A 22230-nucleotide genomic window follows, 5' to 3' on the forward strand; every position below is an offset into this window, starting at 1 on the left:
GTTTATGCCAACAGACAGAAATTTGTGAAAAATTATTTCTGCTGTCTGTAATTTTATTTTAAAATTGCGTTGGCAGCCGACTTGTCATATTCAGCGAACAATTATAATTTCGCGGGCGACATTAAGTTGTTGCGCTCTAGAAATTCAAATTTGTTGCTTTACAGACAAAATTCATGCATATAGTGTGTATATCTGAACAATAGAGCAGTTGCCAACAAACGACAAGTGTCTGCTAATTAACAATAAATAAAGTGATATTTTTAGATTGGGTCAAAGAATATTTATTTTATTTATTGTCAGCTGACAAAAGTCAAAAATATATATGAGCAAATATACCAAAATATTCAATTGTTAATAAGCAAACAGATAAAGAAAAAAGTATAAAGGAAAATATTAAAATAGTAGAATTTGTTAACAATGAAAATATAGCAGCTAAAAGTTTGAAATAAAACGCAATTTCTTTAAGAATTAAATAGATTTATATAAAAAAAATTATTGCAGCTAACAAAAGTAAAAAATATTGAAGCAGCAGAAACTTTAGAAAGATTTATTTATTTTAATTGTAACTTAGAATTAATTATATATTACAATTGTGTACTATAGAAAAATGTTTGATGCTTTCCAAAGTAAAAAGAATTTTAATAATAAATAAATTAAGTTCACAAAAATGTGCAGCAGTAAATAAAAAAATATTTCAAGTACCTTATCCAAATAAAATTTAAAATACATAAAAATTACCTAAAATTTGATAACTTAAAAATTGTCAAATAGCTTTCAAAAATCTTTTTTAATATTATAAGCTATAAATTGTTGTTAGACTTTAATACAATAAAATATATATTAATTAAAAGTTAATAAGAAAAATATAGAAAATAAATAAATGTCAAACATATAATAAAAAATGTAAATATGTGAAAAAGAAATATTTTTATAAATTTTAAAAATTAAAATATATGTAAATATGCCAAAATAAATTATTAAAAAATTTTAAAAATTAAAATAAATGCATATTTTGGTAAAGCTTTTATTTTAGTAAATTGTCTAAAAATTATTGCGCATATTTTTTCTAAATTGTTGCCGCAGTCTCGCGATTTTGTGCGCCAAGCGCAAGACTCTATAATTTATAGACTGACTGTTTGACTTACTTTTGAGCAGCAGCTGCCAGCAAGAGGCGGAAGGGGTGTGTGGCAAGTGCTGCACACTCCACAACATCTGTTGAACACTTTTACTTGAGACTTGGAGGCGTTTTTTTTTTTCGAGGGCGTTGCGTTGATTGCGTTTGGCAGGCGCCAGAGCAATTGGGGAATCGGGGCATGGCATGATGTACGACGTTGAACGTGGCAGGCGCACGCCTAACCCCCAATGCCCCACCCTACAAGTGTGAAGTACTTACTTAAGCTGCCAATTTGACAGAATTTATTGGCAATGTCAAAAAGTAAAAATTTTTTATAAAGCATCTGAAGCATTTCCCGGAAACTCAAAACGCAGTTTTTTGTAAATTTATTTGCCGGCTTTATTTTAATTTTTAATTTTATATATATATTTTTGATCATTCGTTTTATGATTTGGGCTGATTTTAGATGCAACTACCACAGTTTACATGTAACTACTTTTTGCATTAAATTTTAGTACATTATAATTAAGTATTAAATATTTAAATAGCCATAAAATTAGTTAAGTGTGTATGTGTGTGTGTTTGTGTGTGTGTGCTGTAAGCTTTGATTAATCGTTATTGGTAATCGTTATCAATATACAACTTATGGCCTAAACTTAATGCATTTAAATGCCTTGAAGATCTTTTCGCTGACATTGCTAACTCGTTATACTCAGGCTAAAATTTAATATAGACACAGAGGTTATATATATATTTTATATGTATATGTGTGTATTTGTGTGTGTGTGTGTGCTAGAACAAGCTTAGCGTATGTGTTATGCTCAAGATATGTTTTCCACAATAAAACCATGTGTGTTCCAATTGGCCAAAAACGTACGAACTTCAGCTACTTCAATTCCTCCGTCTCTGTCTCACCTGCCGCCGCCGCCGCCGCCGCTCGCTCTGACTCAACTGGCGTCTTCTCTTGCTCCTGCTCAGCCGCATCCTCGCATTGATTATGCTCCAATTTAATGCGACTAAGCGGATGCCATATGTGGTTATCATCCTCACGCGAGGTTGGACTCTGCGCTGGCTCTGGCGTTGGCGATTTGCTGCTGCTCGGACGCTCCAGGCTGTGGCTGTAGGGCTGTTGTGGTGGAGCGCCCAGAAAGCCCGGAAAGCCCAGCAGACCCGGCGGATACGGATACTTGGCGCCATTGGGAAAGTGTGGCGGCGGTATATTGGCAAAGGCGCCAGGACTTAGCTCGCCGGGCTGGCCAAAGTGTAAGAAAAAATTATCAAAAAAAAATGTTATAATAAAAAATTAGTTTAAAAAGATTTAAAGCAGCTTTAAATATTTAATTAAATAAATTTTGCAAAATTATGCTGAAGAGCTGAATTGTATTAAAAATATTATGATATAAGAAAATTGATGCTTAAGCTTTTTATAATGTATTAAAAGTAAAAAAAATAAAATAAAAATTTCTTATTAATATTTAATATTAAAAAAAATATAGTTTTAAAGTTTTTTATTCATTTTTTTTATTATAATTTAATAAAAATAATAAAATATTAAGGAAGTATTAAGTATCGAAACTAATTAATTATTTAAATAATTAACATTAACAGTGCGTAGAGTTGACTGCTCAGTCTGCTTAAGATCAAACCCAGTCTGAAGCTCACATTATTGCACTACAGAATTAATTCAATTTAAATAAATTTAAAAAATAAATAATTAAAATTTAATTTTAATTTAAAGTTTATAAAAATTACAATACTTAGACATATTGCTTGTATATTAGATTTTATATATAGGTAGCTGGCAATTTAAACTAAGTTTGATTAATTTTTATAATTAATTCTGATTACTTGACTTACCTTGGGCGGCAATCCATTGAAAAACGGCGGCAAGTAGGGAAAGAAAATCTCCGGACGCCGCTGCATAAATTCCTGCTCAGCGCTTGGCGCAGCTGGCGCGCCACCAGGACGCATAGGCAGCTCCAAGGACATGCGACGCCCACGACGCGAAGTGGGATTTGTCCACATGTGCGTGCCCATGTGCACCTGAGAGCAGAAAAGTCAAACAAAAGAATAAAATTAGGTAATGGAATTATAAAGTTGAGAGCTGGCGCTACCTTCAAATTGCCTTTGGTGGTGAAGGCTTTTTGGCAGACATTGCACTGGAAGGGCTTGTCGCCTGTGTGGGTGCGCATGTGAATCTGCAGCGCGGAGCTGGAGCTGAAATTGCGACGACAGACGTGGCAGAAATGTTTGTTGTTGACAGGCGGATCCAGCGCGGAGCTGGGCGGACCAGCGGACATCAGAGCCGTTGATAGAGTCACTCAGAAGCATATGCTGGATCATAGGCCAGTGATTGGCTCGCACCCATATTCTCGGCTAACAAGGCATATAACAAGCAGTCATGTAGGCTCTTGCAGTCAGCTGCTCCACTAGGCTAGAGGAGGTACCCAGAGACACAAAATACTGCTAGTCAGCATATTTCTATTTTCACTATTTGAGCGATATGCCATGCTCCGAGCATCCACCCCGCACCGACTCTCGCACACACCCGTGTGGGACTCTGAGTTGTGATGAGTAGAACGCGTCGCTCGTGCACTCGAGCCACGAGATGCAGGCTGCTTTGTACAGCTCGAGCTCTGAAGCGAAACGTCTAGCTTCGAGTCCAGCTGTCTCTCGCTGCGCTGCTCGGTCGTCTCGCATCTAGCATGCCTGGCTCTGCTCGCCTACTTTGAGTCGTTAAATTGTCAGAGCATAGCTTCGCTGAGCGTCAGAAGAGACGAGACACACAACGAGTGAGCTACGTCACGGAGGAAACAGCCAATCGCGGAACTCGGGCCAGACCGGTCGAGGTCTCTTATAGCGTCACAAAGAGCAGATTTGGTGTCACGCTGCTGAGCACGTTAATGTCATGAGGCCGATGATCAGAAGATGGGGTAGAAGGGAGACCACCTGCGAAGCTGCGAATGCGCTCATCGTTCACTATTGCACCATTTTGCTCGACGACTAACAGGTGGCCTATTCGAGTACCAAAAAGAGACATCTACTGGATGTTTTTGAAACTTTGCTGAGAGATGTGACAAGCGTCTATATGTATTTGAGAGTTATGATCTTCGAGAAACATTTGTATTTATGATTTGACACATATGGTTTAACAGAGAGTTTTCTTAGAGATTCATCATAATAAATTATGATTTGGCTCTATCTTTTCAGAGCTGCTGGCCACGCGGCGGCCCAAAAACGGCAGTAGGCAGGCGCCAGCGGCCGAGGTCAACTCTCATTATTTTTATCGGAGACCCACAAGCTCGTTTAACAATGTGCTCTCTTACTGAGTGGACGAGTCTGTTTAGTTGGACTTGTGCTCGTGTGACCTTGTGTTGTGTGTGGAGTGGTCGACTTCGCTCTTGACTGAGACCACGCCTGAACACTAACAACACAATATAAATGAATTATTGTCGAGCGATACATATCGTACATAATTTAGAAATGTGTGCTATGTGAGATTGCATACCGAGCACACATTACATATCCAAAAGAGCCAATCGAGTCAAGTGCAAATCATATCTCTACTTCGCATTAGCACGATTGCTAGCGACCAACCCCTCCAAGCTCGCGCCCACGACGCTAAACACTTTAACCACTCGACCTACTCACTGAGTCTAGCTAGACGTCTGTGCCTCAACTGCTCGATGATTTTCGCAGCATCCTATTTAAGACATATTAATTTTCTCTTATTGAAATTATCACTAACTAGCGAATTGTGCCGTTCATTTAGACAAATATCTAAGCCACTCGCGAGATAACACGATTAGGACTACACTCCATGCTGAGGCTAGAATGAGCAGACAGACAACCAGTATTAAAATCGCTGCTAACGTCAGTCATAAGACATACGGCTTAATGCCATTTCGAGCGGTGAGCATCGATACCACTATCGGTGCATGACGACAGAGCATATGCAAGCATAGGCGAGCTCAAGCGAGCTAGAGCTAGAGACTAGGCGACTATAGCATATAGGGGGCACCAACTTATGTTAGCTGATTACTGACTGAAAATGTTATGACATTTACAACAGCAGCGGCCAATGCGCCAAAATATAGCAGACAACAGTAGCGGACTGAGTGAGTGAGTTTGGCTCGCGAGTGTCCACACAAAAAGTGTCTCGGAAGAGATAGAGCACTATACATTTCAGAAAATCAGCTTAGTGAAAAAGTATAAGCTTTAAGTAGATAAGCAGATATACTAACCAAATAAATAAATATATAACAAATTTAATGAAGTGTTGAGCATCTTTAAAGTAAATTTTAAATTTAATAAGAATGCGAACAAAAATATTTGCTAATGAAATCATAAAATAAGTTTATAAAGATGTAATGCTTCAAATAATAAAATAAATACATAACAAAGTTATTTCTTTATAATTAGAATGTTAAAAGATTAACATTACTAGCCGCTAATAATTGAAATAAATATTTTGTAAAATGAAATTATAAGATAGTTATTCCGTTCTAGTTCAAAATTATTTAAAAATACAAAGAGCGATGAAATAAATTTTTTTAAATATTTTTATAAATTTTTCATTACTAAATACAAACATTTTAGTTAATAAATTGCATATTTTGTTGAAAAGCTTCACACTTTAACTACATATATATAGATATGATCGATGCCTAGCCAATTAATAAAAAAAAAAACTTTTATTTTTTATCAGCGTCTTAGTCAGCGTTAATATAATGCGCTGCTTAGTTTTAATTTATTATGCAAGAATTATGCAAATTATTATCAAAAATTATTTGAGTCTTTTGATAATCTGTTTAAACTATGCCTGCTTAACAGTTTAAGTAGCTTTTGTAAAGTCAGTTGAGGCCTAGCTATGAATTTATATGAACATATTTTAATATTTTTATATATTTTTTTTATTTCATCTACTTTTTTTTGCTGCTAAGCGCACGAATTTCAAGTTTCTGCTGGGGCCAACGCCCGCCACTGCCAAAGAAATTCACTTACCAATTTTGGAAATACTCGCAAGAATGTAAAATATACTATGAACGACCGTCATTAGTCATAGAGACATGCCGCATTCTGCGTCAAGGCCTCAACCGCCCAACTCAACCCTGCTGCCTGCTACCGAAGTTCAGAGCATAAAAGACAAGCAGGGGCAGCATTCCTCAATATTTAAATGCTCTGCATTATGTATTAAGTTATGGCAGACCCAAACTACACACAGTGGCATAAAAAATATGCGTATATATATGAATGCTGAAGGCGAGTCATGTGGCGTCATCAAAACCCAGCCAGCCAGCCCAGCCAGCCCAGTTGTGAACATCAAAGGCAGCTTTGCTTGCTCCACAACTGTGAGCAACGCACTTTAATAAATAATTGGCATTATTGTGCGTTGTAATCTGTGCGTACACTTTGCAAACTGTGTTTGCTGCAAGTGCAAGTTAGAAGTTGCCACTAACTGTGGCAGCCACAAAGCGGAACGCTTACAATTAAGGCGCTAACTATGCGGCCGCACCACAATTTCTTCATAATAATGACCAAAGTCGTGAAGACGAGCGCAACGAGCGCGCGAGTTGAGCAATTAATAATAAAGCTCATAATTTGTATTCCTCGCTACCTAAAGCTGGAACTCGCTGACCATATTAAGTGCTTCCAACATTGAGCGGAAGCTCTCGGGCCAGCAGCACAGCTGACCATAATTATTTTGATGTAATTATGCTAGTAGTGGAGAAATGCTTAAGCTCAGACAGCTGGCATTTGTTCTCAGTAGTAGTAGAGGTGTGGAGAAAGAGGGGAGAAAGGGGTGAGAGAGAGAGAGAGAGAGAGAAAGTGAGGGCAGAGCGCACGTTTGGGCTTTAAGGCGCTGGAATTCAATTGAGTTTGAAGTATAAACTCCAATAAATAGTAAATAAATAAAAATTAATTTAGATATGTGAGTTTGGATTTAAAAAAAAAATTGTAAAAAATGTATTAAGATTTAATGAGCAATTTTAAAAACATAAACATTTAATAACATTTAAATTTAAAATTGTATATTATTCTAAACTAATTTTTTTTTGAGTCAACTTTTTTTTAGACCAAAAACTGTCGCTTACTAAAATCTTTTAAAAATGTAGAAAAATGCAATAAATGTAGTAGATTTAGCAAGAGAGTGGGAGAGTGGGACAGAGGGAGGAGAGAGTTTGGTAAAGAAAGTGAGGGTAGAGCCCGACGTTTGGGCTTTAAGGCGCTTGAATTCAATTGAGTTTGAAGTATAAGCTTCAATAAATAGTAAATAAATAAGAATCAAATTAAAAATGTGAGAAACTGTCGCTTACTAAAACCTTTTACAAATTTAGAAAAATTCAATAAATGTAGTAGATATAGCAAGAGAGAGGGAGAGTGAGAGAGTGGGAGAGTGGGACAGAGGGAGGATCTCTCCTCCCCCCTCACAAGTTTGGTAAAGAAAGTGAGGGCAGAGCCAGACGTTTGGGCTTTAAGGCGCTTCAATTGAGTTTGATTTTAATTTTCTTAAGTTTGAGTTTAATTTAAATATGTGAGTTTGGATTTAAAAAAATAATTTTTAAAAATGTATTAAAATTAAATGTGGAATTAAAAAAACATAAACATTTAATAACATTTAAATTTAAAATTGTTTATTATTCTAAACTAATTTTTTTTGAGTCAACATTTTTTAGACCAAAAACTTACTAACTTACTAAAATCTTTTAAAAATGTAAAAAAATTAAAAAAAATGTAGTAGGTATAGAAAATTATTAAAGAGACAAAAATTATAAGAAATTTTGTTTTTTGTACATAATTTGCTAAATGTATTATAATGCATAATTCTTAGCTATTGTGTTATTAGCAAAGAAAACTTTAACAAATAATTTGGCCACACACTTTTGACTTCATTTTTGTATAATTTAAATATTATATAATTTCTGAAAATTTGGAAATCAATGTTAAAAAAATCCAGAAGCATAGAATGGTAAAAAAAAATTACTTAACATATGTTTGTAATATTTAATTTAAGCTATCGCCTGTTATGGGCTCTGAGATCAATAACTTTTTACTTGCCATCAGTTTTATATTCAAAATTGAATTATATATGAATTTATGTATATAACATTTAATTATATATGCATATGAGACATGAGCAGACTTTCTGAGGCTTGGTTCATTGAACTTGCCGAACAGTTTGGAAAAGTTGTGCACTCACCTTGGGTCCATAGCTAGGGGCGGATGTTTCATTGCTTTGATTGCGACCTGGTTGGGTCGTAGATTCTTTGGCATGTTCGCTCTGTAGATGAGACTCCAATGCTGCGAGATTCGGCAGCATTTTGAAGCATAAATTGCACACATTTGGCGGCGCCTGCAGACCTAGAGAGAGAGCGAGCGAGATAGCAGACATTAAAATTTAGCAAATATAATAAATTAACATCAGCGTCAAAATGTGTGACAAGAGCGCGTAATTCATGAACACAAAAAAAGTGGGAAATTGTTTTAAGCGAGAACGCGCAAGATTTAAAAATAAATTTAAAGGAATGTAAACAAAGTGGGGTGGGGTGGGGAGTGCCGTTGTCTTGCTTCAATTGAGTTATGTGGCTGAATTTTTATTTGCAGCAGGTCAAAGTTGAGAGACAAAGAGACGCTGTGTGTCTGTTCGACTTACCCATAAATCCAAGCGGTCCGAAGGGCAGCAGCGGAAACTTGGCATGTGCCTGCAGCTCCTCGCGTGCGGCAGCCATGAGCAGCAGATTCGGCGGCATGCTCAGCATCGAAGTTGAGCCAGTTGAGCCATTGTAAAGACGCAAATCCATAGCAGGCAGCTCGCTGTTGCTTTCAAGATCAGAGCGTGAACGGCTGCGTTCATCTGCAGCATCCGCTGGCGGCTTGTCAATGGAATCCTCAGTGCTGTCCATAGTTAGCAGCTCATCAAAGTCGCCACCTTGTGACGACTCGGAGCGCTCAATTGAATGATCGGATATGGTAGTGGAGAAATCCAAAGTATCTGAATTGCATAAAGATTTTTGCGAGCACTGATCCTCGCCTGCGAGACGCTCTGCATCCAGCGCCTGCTGCTGCTGCGATTCATCCAAAGTGTGTATGCGTATGTGCTGCTGCAGTATGATGCCATTGGAGAACTTTTGATGGCACACCGGACACTTGAACTGGCTGCGCATGGGCGGCTTAATCTTGTGTATGGACATGTGCGCCTTCAGATTGCCCTTGGTGGCAAAGGCGCGTCCGCAAATCTTGCAGCGAAACGGACGCTCGCCCGTATGCGTGCGTATGTGCATTTGCAGGCTGCTGCGACATGACATGACCTTCTGGCAAAAGATGCACTGATTGGGATCGGTGAGCTTGTTCTCAATGTTGTCCACCAGCTGCTGCAGCTTTGAAGTTTCCGAGGTTTTGTCTATTTCAATTAAGTCCTCCCAGGACTTGTCTATAATGCGCTCCATTTGGCTGAGCGAGTATTCGGCTGCAATGGGCAGCGATTCGCGACTGCAGCGACGTGACAATTTGGGCAGCTCAGGCGGCGTATCAGGCGCTTCACTGGGCTGTGCGGAGTTTGGACGCTTGCCACGCAGGTTGCCATTGCGTCTGGGTTGGCTTGCTGGTCTCGCCTGCTCTTTGGGCGGCTCTGGCTCAGCTACAACTGGGGTTGGGGGTGCTGCTGGCGGCGCTGGCGCTGGCTCAGGCGTTGGGGATTTGCTTGCTGTTTTGCTTAGATCTTCAGCTTCAGCTTCGTGCGCTGCTTTTTCTGCTGGCGGCGGCGGCAGTCGCAGCGGCGTAAACTCTGTTTGCCCATTGATTACCCCAGGCATTAGCATAGGCGGAAAGATTTGCGTATGCCGCTGGTAATGCACCTTGAGATTCCCTTTGGTGGTGAATTTGCTGCCGCACACATTGCAATGAAACGGACGCTCCCCTGTGTGCGATCTCAAGTGAATTTGCAATGCGGAGTAGCTGCCGAAAATCTTTCCACAATATTTGCAGCGATGCTTAAAGATTTCGCCACGTGACTGCGCCTCCTTGGACGCATAGTCCGCATACTCCTCCTGCATTTGTGCTGCATGCAAACTTTGGGACGCCGAGTCCAGCACCTCCTCCGTGCGTCTTTGCAACATTTCAAGGCAGTTCGGCTCATTGGGCGCTGGTGGGGGATCGTGATTGGTTATAATGCTGCTGGCCAAACTGGAGCTTATATCGCACATGGGCATGGAGTATGCAGACTCAGCTTCTGGCTCAGTCGTCGTTGGTGTCGTTGGCGTCGTCGCTTTCACTTGCTGCTCAGTCTTTAAACTCTGCTCCTCCTCTTCTACTTTAGTCTCCAGCTCCAGCTGCTGCTCCTCCTCCTCCAACTCCTGCTCCTCCTCTTCCTCTCGCTGCAGCTGCCCGTTCAGCACTCCCCCCGCTCGCTTCAATTGACTTTGTAGATGCTGTATCAGCTGCAGCTGCATCAGATGCTGCCGCTGCACATTGTAGATCGTCGATTGCACCAGCGTCAGCTCGTTGGGCTCGGCTGTGGCATTTGCCAGCGCTGTGGCCGCAAATTGTGCCACCGCCACTTTGGTATGTTGTAAAGCTTCCAATGCCACATGCCCGCTGCTTGGCAATCGATTATTATTATTGCCTGTTATTATCGATAAATCCAGCGCCTCATTGCTGTTCTCCGATTGCTGCTGCGACTGCTCCGCCTCCGCAGCACTTGCTGTCTCCAGCTCCAGCGGCGTCGTCGTCGTCGACTCCTCCGCATTGTTGTTGCTATCCGCGTTCAGCTCCTTGCTCATTGGCTCCTCGCTAGCGCCAGCGCCTGCACTGGCGCCGCCCGTGCGAGTGCCTCGATAATTAATGCGATTCCGAAATATCGAACACATCGCGCTCTGCCGGCTTTGGCTTCAACTGCAACTCCAATCTCCAGCTGCTGGCTAGTTCAACTGCTTGGCTCATGCACCGCTGCAAACAAAATGAGAAATATTTATCAAAAAATCGTTGAGCTAGGCAATTGACTTTGGGCAGAGGTGTCGAAAAAAGGGGTGGGCTAAAATTCTGTAAAATAAATTTAGACAGAATTTGTTTTACAATTTTAAATATCATTAGATTTATGTGTACAATTTTTTCTCTTAATTAAAATAACTTGATTCTTATCTATAAAATTATTTTAAAAGCAATATTTATTCCGTTTATACACAAAATAATAAATTTGACATTATTTAAAGCTTACTATTATATTACAAAAATAAGAATAATTGTTCTTAGCCTTAAAATTAATTTTTGACCAATTCTTAGAGCTTAGAGATCATGAAAAGTGTTGTAATTATAAATATATCATAATATTTGGATTTTTCTGTATAAGGTTTAATTAAAAAATAATATTAAATAGGATTAAACTTTATTTTATATTTAATATTCACTCAATTTAATTTTTAAAGGATCAAAAACGTGTGTTCAAAATTTTTAAAAATTATTTAACATTAACTACATGTTAAATAATTCAAAAAAATATATTAGAAAAATATGACGCTGTATTAAAAAGATATTAATAGATTTCGAATAATTTACAGACACACACATAAAAATATAATAAATAATGAGCTTAAGTTTTATATGTAACATTAAATTATAAATAAATACTAAGTTCGCATTGCTAGCTTTCAAAGCCCCACACCCCCTTTGCTGTAATGCAGACCTACGCCCATGCTAGCTCATGTTACAAATTTACGCACATATTCGCACGCTAATTAAATGTAACGATATCTCTCACTCTCTCGATTTCTATATAGCTATAACTTTCTGTGCCGTAGACGTTCGGTCTTTAGCCGTAAGTCACGTAAGGAGACGGCCCCAACCAGTGTTGGGTTTATGATAAATTTTTGGTTTTGAATATATGAATAGTTCGTGTTGTTGCTGGTGTCGCCCCCATCCGTGTCGCAACATTTGTCATCGGCCGTTGAATAAATGTAGCGCATTGCATATTATTAGGGGCGTATAACTTAATTTCACATCGGACACGATTTTGGACTCTCCCGTATGCATCCATCCATCTAGCCATCCATCTATTGCTGCGCTGTACGTGCCGTGTACGTAATTTATTGATATATTACTTTGGAATCACTCAGCATAACTTTGATTTGATCCCATTCGGTTACTTTACTTTTGGTTTTATGCCTATCAAAGCTCATTTAGCCACCAGGTTATATATATATATCTATCGATATTCTAGTCTAGTCTAGTCCAGTTTGCTCTCGTAACACGCGGAAATGTTGCACCCAAAAGGGATTACGTGCAATGTAACTGAACCTTTCGGCTCGAGTTGAGTTTGCGAGTTATAAAACTCACTCAAAAATATTCAGTTACAAAAAAATATATATGCATAGCTTTAGAGCGAGAGAGCAAGGCAGACAAGGTTGGAGAGAGAGTGAGAGAGAGAGAGAGAGGTAAGCACATGCGGCATTTAAGAAAATTATTGCTTATAATGTTTTAATTTAATTAACAAAATTGAGTACCAGCTTTAAATGTTGTTTGCCTATTTTTAATTATTTAGAATTTGTATTTAGTTGACAAATAAATACAGTTTATTTATACATTAATGTAAAGAATTGTACAATAATTAAAATAAATGCCAAAAATATTTTATAATCTATTTAATTTGTTTGTATTAATTACTTGAAAAATAATAACAATTTATTTAGACACTTAATGCTAAGAATTATACAATAATTAATATAAATGCAAATATATTTTTTAAATTATTTACTATTTTAATTCCGTTCAAAAAAGATTAAAATTTACTTTTTCTCTAATGCTAAAATTTAACATTAACTTTGTTAAAAATAAATATATTATAATAATTAATTTTTATAATACATAAAACGCACTTTATTAATTATTTACAATTTTTTACTTATTTTTATATTACTCTTATTTATTTATTAATATTTTAGCGGTTCTACAAATTAATTGCTTTGATCAAACTTGAATTATAAAATACGTTAATTATTTATAAAAAACAATCTATTAAATTTCTTAAATTGTATAAAATAATTATTTTATTTAAATATTAATTATTAGCTTTGCTAAAATTATGCCAAATGCTTAAATAACTTGACTTGGAATAATTCTATGCACATTTTTGTATGTAAATACTTATAATTCATCAATTATTGGTTATAAAATAAATAAAATCAACTAACAAGCATTTAAAGTTGCCGCTGCCCACAGCAAATTTCGTTGCTGCTGCTGCAAACTTTAATCAAATTAAAGCAAAGTCAGCGGCAAAATCGATTTCCACATAAAACGATTTGTGAGTTACCTTTGCAGCAGTCAGCAGCTAAATTCGTAAGCTCATATGAGCAGAGTATATTTCACAATGCGTATACGCAGCAGTGTACAAGCGAAAGAGCGAGATAGAGAGAGCGAGAGCGAGAGCAGAGCAGCGCATTAGATGCGATTGCTTTATGATTATTTCCCGGCAATTAACTGAATTTATTGGCAAAGGTAAACAAGAAGCGTTGGAGCAAAATCATTGCAGACACACACACACACATACACATACATATATCGATTGAGCACAATGCCTATGCTCGCAACAAAATCAATTTGTTTAATGCAAGGCACAAGCGCCTCAAGGGAAGCCAAGGGGGTGGGTTGGGTTGGGTTGGGCGGCACCTAGCACGAGGCGCTGCTGCTGTTGACCAAGAAAAGTTGGTAACCCTTGAGTGTGGCCACAACTTGCTTCCACTTGAGTTGATTTTCTTGAGCGATTTACGCCTAAAACTTCCGCAATTGCTTTGGCTTTCATTTCTTTTCGTTTTGTGGGGGACTGGGGGGTTGGGCTTCCTGTCAGCAGGTGGTCCAGAAGGAACTCTAAATCTTCACATTCAAATTCGTGCGCAAACAAAGCGTCAATCATTTGCCACACAGCACACACTCTCTGTTAATTATGGAACTATAACGAGATCGAGATCGAAGCACCCGGACCGGATATGTATCAAAATTCTATGCAATTTGCTTGATTGATTGATGGCACACGCAGCAGCACAGCAAACAGCACGCATTGAATGAATGAATGAATGAATGACTATACAACTTGTTATATAGTAAGTTAACTGAATGAACTTAGCAGCCAAAGCCAACGCGGCGTATGAGTAAACAATGCGCTATTGTATTTTTCAATTTCGGACTTTTTGTTGTTGCTGCAGCAGAAGAAGTTTTCTTCATTTTGAGTAAACGCATAAGTTGCAATTTGTTTTCTTAAATATTGAGGAATTTAAGCACTGGATATGACTGCAGAAATAAAGCTTAAAATATATTTAATTTAATGCCGATTTAGTTTACTTTTAAATTTATGTTGCGTGTGTTTAACTTAAATTTTTTTATGATTATTTAATAAGCAAAATAATTAATTCTATACATTTTTAGTTTATATATATATATATTTATATATTTTTATTTTTATTAGATTTATTTATTTTTATTACAGCTGCCATTTAAAAATTGTAACAAATTTACAATGAAGCGAGCAAGTCAACAAAATTTTAAGTTCACATTCAAGCTCTAATATTTAATAAGTAATTCTCTATTATTTTAACTTTTAAACTATATTTTAAGAATTGTAGAAATATTTTTTGTAAATAAACAATAGAGTTTAAAAACAATATGCTGTTCATAGCGAACTTTTATTGATCTATTGATATCTACAACTTTGATTGAATTTAATTCTATTTCTGCAGCATTTTTCAAAAATATTTTTAGCGTAACATATGTGCTTATATTCTAATATCAGAACTACTAACATTTAACATTAAAATGAGTGCTGTAAAAAAATAATCGATATAGCATTAGCCAAACTATAAAATATTTTTTTAAATTATAGCAATTGGGCTACTATTTCTTATAGAAATATCCAACCAAAAAAAATTATTTTTTTTAAAAATGATAATTTTGCATAACTTAAGTTAAAAACTTTACCATTTGATGCAGATATATTTTTTTGTATTTTTATAACAATTTTCAATTTGCAAATAATAACTTTGCTTAACAAAAGTTAAAATTATACAATTTGTTGCATTGCCTTATTTCTTTTATTTTTATAACAATTTTAAATGTATTTTTAAAGTTGAATTAACATATTTTTTATATAGCGCAGCTTTCAGTTGATGAACATTTATTTATTTTAATTTTTTTTTTTGCAGTCAGAGCGCGACAAGCACTGAGAACTGAGAACTAAAGCCATTGGCTCAGAGACAGCAGAAAAAAAATGCTGGGGAAAAGCCTAAAGCGGAAGACGGCGCAGAGTGCGAACTGAAGAGAAAAAAAAATGAGAATTGTTTGTTGGCCAAATTTATGAGCTTCGTTTTAAATATGCCAAAAGAGCATGTAACTGCACAAGCTGAAGAAGGGAGAGAAGAAAGAGAAGAAGAAGAGAGCGAGACAGCGCTTTGTAGCCAATGAAGTCGGGACTTGAAACTGGAAACGAGACGTGCAACAAAATGTCTGCAAAATTTATTAAGCTGAAAAAATTTTATGAGTTGAATTGGTATAATTTTCATATAATTTTTGAAGAAGGAAACCAAATGGAACGGGCGACGACCAGTTTGGCCAGACAAGCAATGGAAAGGGGCGGACATACAGGCAATCAACCAGTTGAGCGGGGGGTGTTGGGGGGGTGGCGCCACAATGAGAGAGAGAAATGCAAATGTCTGCGTGTCTCTTTTGAGTTTGAGTTGGGGCGGGGCGGGCTGCGGCGCATTGAAGACGCAATCAGTTGCCCAGACCCAATGCCAACTGCATAAAGTGGTGAGCACAGGCGGCGTAGAGAGGGGTCACACACACACACACACACACACACACACGTCGCTGTAGCCCTTGTAGATGAATTTGTATTGTTTTGCATTTGCTTTTGGGGCGCTACTTTGTTTTTGCCTACGCTTTCGTTTTTATGCTACGCTCTTTAGTTTTTGTTTTTATTTTTATTTTTTTTGCTGTCTTGCAGCAATAATAAAGGCCAGTCCAGTATCAATGGGGGTAGCAGCTTGTAGACTTGAGCGGTGCACTGTGGGGCAGGAAAAGTTGTTAAGCTGCCATTGCAAACAATTAAAATCATAAGAGACGCACATAAATTATTCATGGCTTAATCTAAAGTGGACAATCTATGCAAAGTACTCCCCAATACACATACACACACACATGCAACCCCGCTTACCTTTATGCCTTACTTTGTAAGCATATTTATATGTATTTTATGTATTTGAACACTTGCTTAGCGCCTGCAGCTACTTTAGTTAGCTTTAACTACTTTTGTTTATTATATTTAAGCAATTTTAATGTCACTTATTAACCGCTGACTTTTAGTTTAGTTTACTAGCTGCATAATTAATTAACTAAAGCAGCGACTTGTTGTAAAATAGAAGTTGGGCATCATTTTAAGTCATTTACAAAGCTTGGCATGTAAAAAAAAATATTTAAAAAAATATTTGTAAGCAAATTTAAATGCACAATAGCTATTTGCTTGCTAACAAGCTTATTTTTGCTAAATTTAGTGCATTTAAATTAATTGTAGTACATTTTTTTAATGTTTTGTTTAGTGTTAAAAAAAATTGAAATATTTTTGTGGCATTTTCAAAGTTTGGCATATAATAAAAAATATTTATAAACAAATTTAAATGCAGTATAACTATTTGCTTATTAACAAAACTATTTGTGTTAAATTTAGTGCATTAAAATTAATTGTAGAACATTTTGTCAATGATTTGTTAAGTGTTAAAAAAATTGAAATATTCTTGTAGCATTTTCAAAGCTTGGCATGTTATAAAAAATATTTAAAAAATTATTTATAAACAAATTTAAATGTAGAATAAATATTTGCTTATTAAAAAAAAATATTTTTGTTAAATTTAGTGCATTAGAATTAATTTTAGTGCATTTATTCAATGTTAATGTTAAGTATTAAAAAAATTTCAATATTTTTGTGGCATTTTCAAAGCTTGGCATGTAATAAAAAATATTTAATAAATTATTTATAAAAAAATTTAAATGCAGTATAACTATTTGCTTGTTAACAAATTTATTTGTGCTAAATTTAATGCATTAAAATTACTTTTAGTGCATTTTCTCAATGTTAATGTTAAGTGATAAATGAAAAATTTGATTCAATTTATATGCAAATATATATGAGCATAGCTTAATGATATAGTAAAGCTGTAAATGAGGCAAGATATGTGAGTATATAGAAAATAATTTATGAAATTACTTGATTGATAATTTTAAATATTTTTAATATTTTAAACAAGCTAAAAGTAAAGTAACTAAGTAGCAAGTTGTTAGATGCTTGTATGAAGCTATGCGTATTTATTAAATAATAGCATTAAGCTTGCTATATAAATTTACAATTAATTATATACACATTTACTAAATGTATTTATTAATGTAAATTGGACTTAAAGCAAAGTGTGTTTAAATAATTTTAATAAACAGTAAAGCGCAGCAATTTTGTTACTAGTTCAATGTCATTTAAAGTTTGAAATTACAAACTGTAATTAAACCAAAATATATATAACAGACTTGTCTTAAAATTGCTTAAATATTTTCTAAACAGTATAAACAAATATAACGCATTAATAACATAATTTAGTTGCAGCAATTTTTCAAAAATATTTCGCAGACTATTTAAAAACACATTACAATGTATATTGCTATGTCTAGCTGTCTGTCTGTCCGTCTGTCTGTCTGTCTAGCTGGCTGGTAGGTCTGTTTATGTCTGCTTAGCATATTTGAAATGTGCAATAAAAATGTTTCGTTCGTAGTTTTTGTTGCGGTTTATTGAATTAGCGCACAAATGCATTTATTAAAAGCAACAGCCGCAAAAATGAAAAGCAAAAATCATCGGCAAATTGAAATATATACAGACATATGCTATATATCAAGCAATGGGCAATGCTAATAGGTATTTAGCTATATAGACAGCTATATATATTTACATATATATATATATATTTGTGCGCTTGTGGCGTGCGCGGATTTTAGGCGTGCAAAAATATTTGTCAAAGGTTCAAGCAAGAAATAAAATAAAATAAAAACTAAAATGTATATAGAACGCAGGTTATAATAAAAATTTGGTTTGACTTGTTGGCAAATATTTGGTTTTGATGTTGAAAAATGAAAGCTGACAAAAATCTAGCAAATATATATATATGCTATATATATAAACTAAAGCACACATTGCTGTCATAACAGCGACAAAAAAAGTTTTAGTTGCTGCGCAATGAATTTATTAAAATAAAAATTATATATATGCTAAAACGTAAAGAAAATTGAAATGTGTGGCATGCAAATATAAAATTAAACTAAACTGCAGGGGTGGGGGGGTGGTGCTGGGGTGCTGCGAAAAATGAAAAATAGACGACGACGACTATTCGAATGTTTATAAATGAAGCGACGTTGGCAGCAGCTAAATGAATTTATTGTTGACAGTGTACGTAGACTTGCCAGACGTACTGTAGCTGCTGCTGTTGTTGTTGTCGTCGTCTAAAGTCTATATAAATTTATAAAGCTTATGGCCGTTGGCGCTCGTCACTGAAAATTAAATGAAATCGCGCGACTCATAAATTAATTAAAACAATAAATGCATTAGGCATGAGTGCAGTGGCGTAGGCAGCACGCAATTTAGAGGGGGAGGGGTACAGCATAAATTGTAATACATTTTGTTAAGACTTAAACAAAATTTTGTATATAATTTTTAAACTTCATATTAATAACATATAAAATTAAAAGTAAAGTAAGTCAGTAAATTTAAAATTGATCTTTTTTTCAGTTATATTAAGCTTAGCAATAGAAATTTGTATTATTACGTTAGCAAATTTTATAAATAAACTAATAAATAATATTATATAATTTTTAATTTTTAATAATTAGTTAATATTATAATGAAATAATGTAATATTACTAATAAAATATTTCGATTTATTTGAAAGACATTTTAATTAAATAATATAAACTTCAAAATTATTATCAATCAATAAAACTTAATAATTTTTAAGTTTATATTATATTTAAGTTATATATATATTATATATATTTAAGTTTATACTTTAAGTTTATAAATATGCTCTTAAATAAATCAAAACATTTTAATTGCTTTGTTTTGGAATAAAATTAAAATCGAGCTTGGGCCAACATTTTTATAGTTTTGTTATTTTTCAAAAAATATAATGACATAAATGCTAATTTAATAATTAAAATATGTTTTAGCACATAAAATTAAGCTTAAATAAATGCTTTAAATTTTTTAAAGCAATTTTTGTTATTTAATATATTTTTATTATTTGCTGCCGCCCCCGCTGCCTATGCTTGACTACGCCCTTGCTTGGCTTGCTTAGGGGGGTTGAGTTTGTTGGCTGGTTGCTATAACTGTAGCTTTAATTAGACATATTTGTATTTGTTGTTGTTATCGCTCGACTGAAATTGAAGCGTCGCATTATTTAAATCTTAAACGCGCTTAACAGCTGACATTTGACTAACTGTACATATGTGTGTGTGTGTGTGTGCCACACGCAACTGACACCTGTCATCTTTTTGTTTCACCTCCGCTGCTGCTGCTAAGCTCTGCGCTTGTTGCTGCTGCTGGTTGCTGCTGCTTGCAACTTTTTTGTCTTCAGCTACGCGTTGCTGTTGCTGTTGCTGTTGTTGCCTTGGCTGTTGCTGTCAATTGGTGCAAGCATCTCGTGTGCCCATGTCAAGACCTCAATAATCCCACTAGCTCTACCTATGCCACCCTCTCTGCTGCGCTCTCTCTCTCTCTCTCTCTCTCTCTCTCTCGCTTGCTACAAAACTCATGTTGCTCTTGTTTGTTGCTGTTGCGCTTTTGAGGCACAAAGTAGTTGTATTTATGTTAACTTTGACATAAGCTCGACATGCAACTTGTTGTTGTTGTTACGTTTGCATGTCCTCGCATAAAGTGTCAAAGTTAAATAATCGCCACTCACTGCTCCAGCAACATCAAGAGCAACAGCAACAATTTCTGCACTTGCAACAGCAACAACAACACGTGTGACAAGCACCTTAGGCTGCTGTACCTCTGCCAGCTCTCTCCACCCCTCTCATCACCCCTCACTCTCCACAGCTTGCATCAATTGCCTTCAAGGCAACATGCACACATAACTGAGCTTATGCCTCATGATTGACTTAAGATTTTGATTCTGCAGTTAAATATTGAATGGTTGGCTGGTTGAATAATATATAGCTTGAATATATGAGCAATAATAGTGATGAAGAAGAAGCAGAACAAGCTGCTAGGCTGCTGAGAGCGTTTAAGTGTTGCCAATGCCAATTTGATTGCGAATTTTGTTATCAATTGATATCGATAGAGCAATTTTTGTATATCAATATAGAAATTATTTAAAAACAGTTGGATAATAAAGCATAAAATGTTTAATAGCGCAGCTTTCAATGCATAATAATATGCTATAAATTTATATTTACCATAAAATTTAATAATTGGCCTCCTTGGCCAGATCTTAAATAAAGAAGCAACTTTATAATAATCAAAAGCAATACTTATTTATTTATTTATTTAGTGTCAACTATGAACAATCGACGCTTAGCGAAATTGATAACAATAAATATTTAATTAAATTTATATATTATATTTATATTTAATTTAATTCAATTCAATTTACTTAGCTTTGCTTTAATTGCAGGCAAGCGCTTCAAAATTTATAAATTGCATTTTAATGTCTTTATAAATTATTTGAAGTGACACTTTATATAGCAAAAAATAACTGTTTTATGTTAAGTTACAATTATTAAATGTATTTTCTAGCTTTAGCTTTAACAAAACGCTGTATTAAATATTTATGCTAGCCCTAAAGTTTAAAACTAAGTCTGGCGATTGCTGCTAACTTTGAATGTTTAATTTTTATAGCTAGTCAAATAGCTGTAGGTTTATGTTTAATGCAGCAATTTTTATATATATATGACTACAATAATTAAACAATTTAAAGCTTAAGATTATAGTTTATAATGTATGTAAGTTATAGCAACTGATAAATTTTGCAATTGCCTTTAGTACCTAAAGAGCTTGAAATTGTTGCTTAAGTATTTGCAAGCAACTCATTTTTAACTTTAAATTTTGTTACAACAAATGCGCTTTGCATTGCCAATTTTATTGCTAAAATGTATGCACTTTAGTATTTATTGTTATAATAATTTATACATTTAATTTAAATGCATTAAAAGCAGTAGCAGCTTTTATTATTTGAACTTTTCTGCTGCCAGCTATGCTCAACAATTTATTACTACTTTTATATCAATACACTATTTTATTATTATGCTATTTATTTAAACAATTGTTAGCGCTACTTACCCTATTAAACTTTTTATCCGCTTTGCTTTAGCATCTTTAGTTTTGTTGCTTTGGCTGCTTCCTTGAATTTGCCGACGGCAGCTCGATTAATTTTTTTGTTTTTAATGCAGGACTTGTTTTTAATTTAATTGTTGCTCACTATTTGGATTTATTGCACATTGTCGAAATTGTTGTTAAATTGTTTTGCGCGCTATTTATAGCTGTTGTTGTTGTTGTTGTTGCTCTTTTTTTGTTTTATGATTAATTAAACACGCGCGACCACAAAATTTGTTGCCCCGCTGCTGCCACAAGCGACTCACGCCGCCCACATGTCGCTAAGCTCCACACTCACACACACACACACACACACACACACACACAGACACGCATACATGCACGCACTTTGAGGCTGGGACGAGAAAAAAATGAGTAACGTGCGTGCGGCCCGCAGCAGCAACAAACGCTTAACGACAACGACAGCGACGACGACGACGACGACGACGGCGGCGGCAACGGCAACGGCAACGGCGGCGTTGATAATAATAAAAACCCGTTAAATGGCCACTGGGCTGCGCTTTGGTGCTGCCTGCAGTCTCAGTATTCAATGTATTTGTATGTGTGTATGTGTCAAAATTTAGCAATAATAATTTGTTGTTGTTATTGTTGTTGTTGTTGCTGTTGTTGTGAATGGCAAATTAGCTGTAAAACTGCTGTGTGAGCAACTGTCGGTGGTCGGCCTGAGCAAAAGCCAAGAAGTGGCGGCTGCTGCCGCTGTACTGACGCTGAC

At 35.5% G+C, this 22230-nt stretch overlaps 1 protein-coding gene across 1 annotated transcript; it reads right to left on the bottom strand.

Moving 5' to 3' along the window:
• Positions 1–1575: 1575 nt before the first annotated feature.
• LOC108608010 (homeotic protein spalt-major) lies at positions 1576–21682 on the bottom strand. Its single transcript, XM_033294953.1, has 7 exons — positions 21465–21682; positions 8769–11059; positions 8316–8476; positions 3479–3548; positions 3229–3434; positions 2972–3157; positions 1576–2366 (listed from the first exon to the last, which is right to left on the bottom strand). The coding sequence occupies exons 2-7, from the start codon at positions 10978–10980 to the stop codon at positions 2001–2003; spliced, it is 3201 nt and encodes a 1066-aa protein (XP_033150844.1). The 5' UTR covers positions 10981–11059; positions 21465–21682; the 3' UTR covers positions 1576–2000.
• Between the last annotated feature and the right edge of the window lie 548 nt (positions 21683–22230).

Source organism: Drosophila busckii, chromosome 2L (genome assembly GCF_011750605.1).
Source record: "Drosophila busckii strain San Diego stock center, stock number 13000-0081.31 chromosome 2L, ASM1175060v1, whole genome shotgun sequence".
Taxonomy (NCBI): domain Eukaryota; kingdom Metazoa; phylum Arthropoda; class Insecta; order Diptera; family Drosophilidae; genus Drosophila; species Drosophila busckii.

What these genes read in the sequence shown, in the direction of transcription:
- LOC108608010 (XM_033294953.1), bottom strand. Translation starts at nt 10,980, where the DNA reads ATGTGTTCGATATTTCGGAATCGCATTAATTATCGAGGCACTCGCACG. An exon ending in CCCCTAGCTATGGACCCAAG is followed by an intron (nt 3,549 to 8,315) that starts GTGAGTGCACAA and finishes TACCTCCTCTAG; the next exon opens with CCTAGTGGAGCAGCTGACTG. An exon ending in CCACCAAAGGCAATTTGAAG is followed by an intron (nt 3,158 to 3,228) that starts GTAGCGCCAGCT and finishes TTCTGCTCTCAG; the next exon opens with GTGCACATGGGCACGCACAT.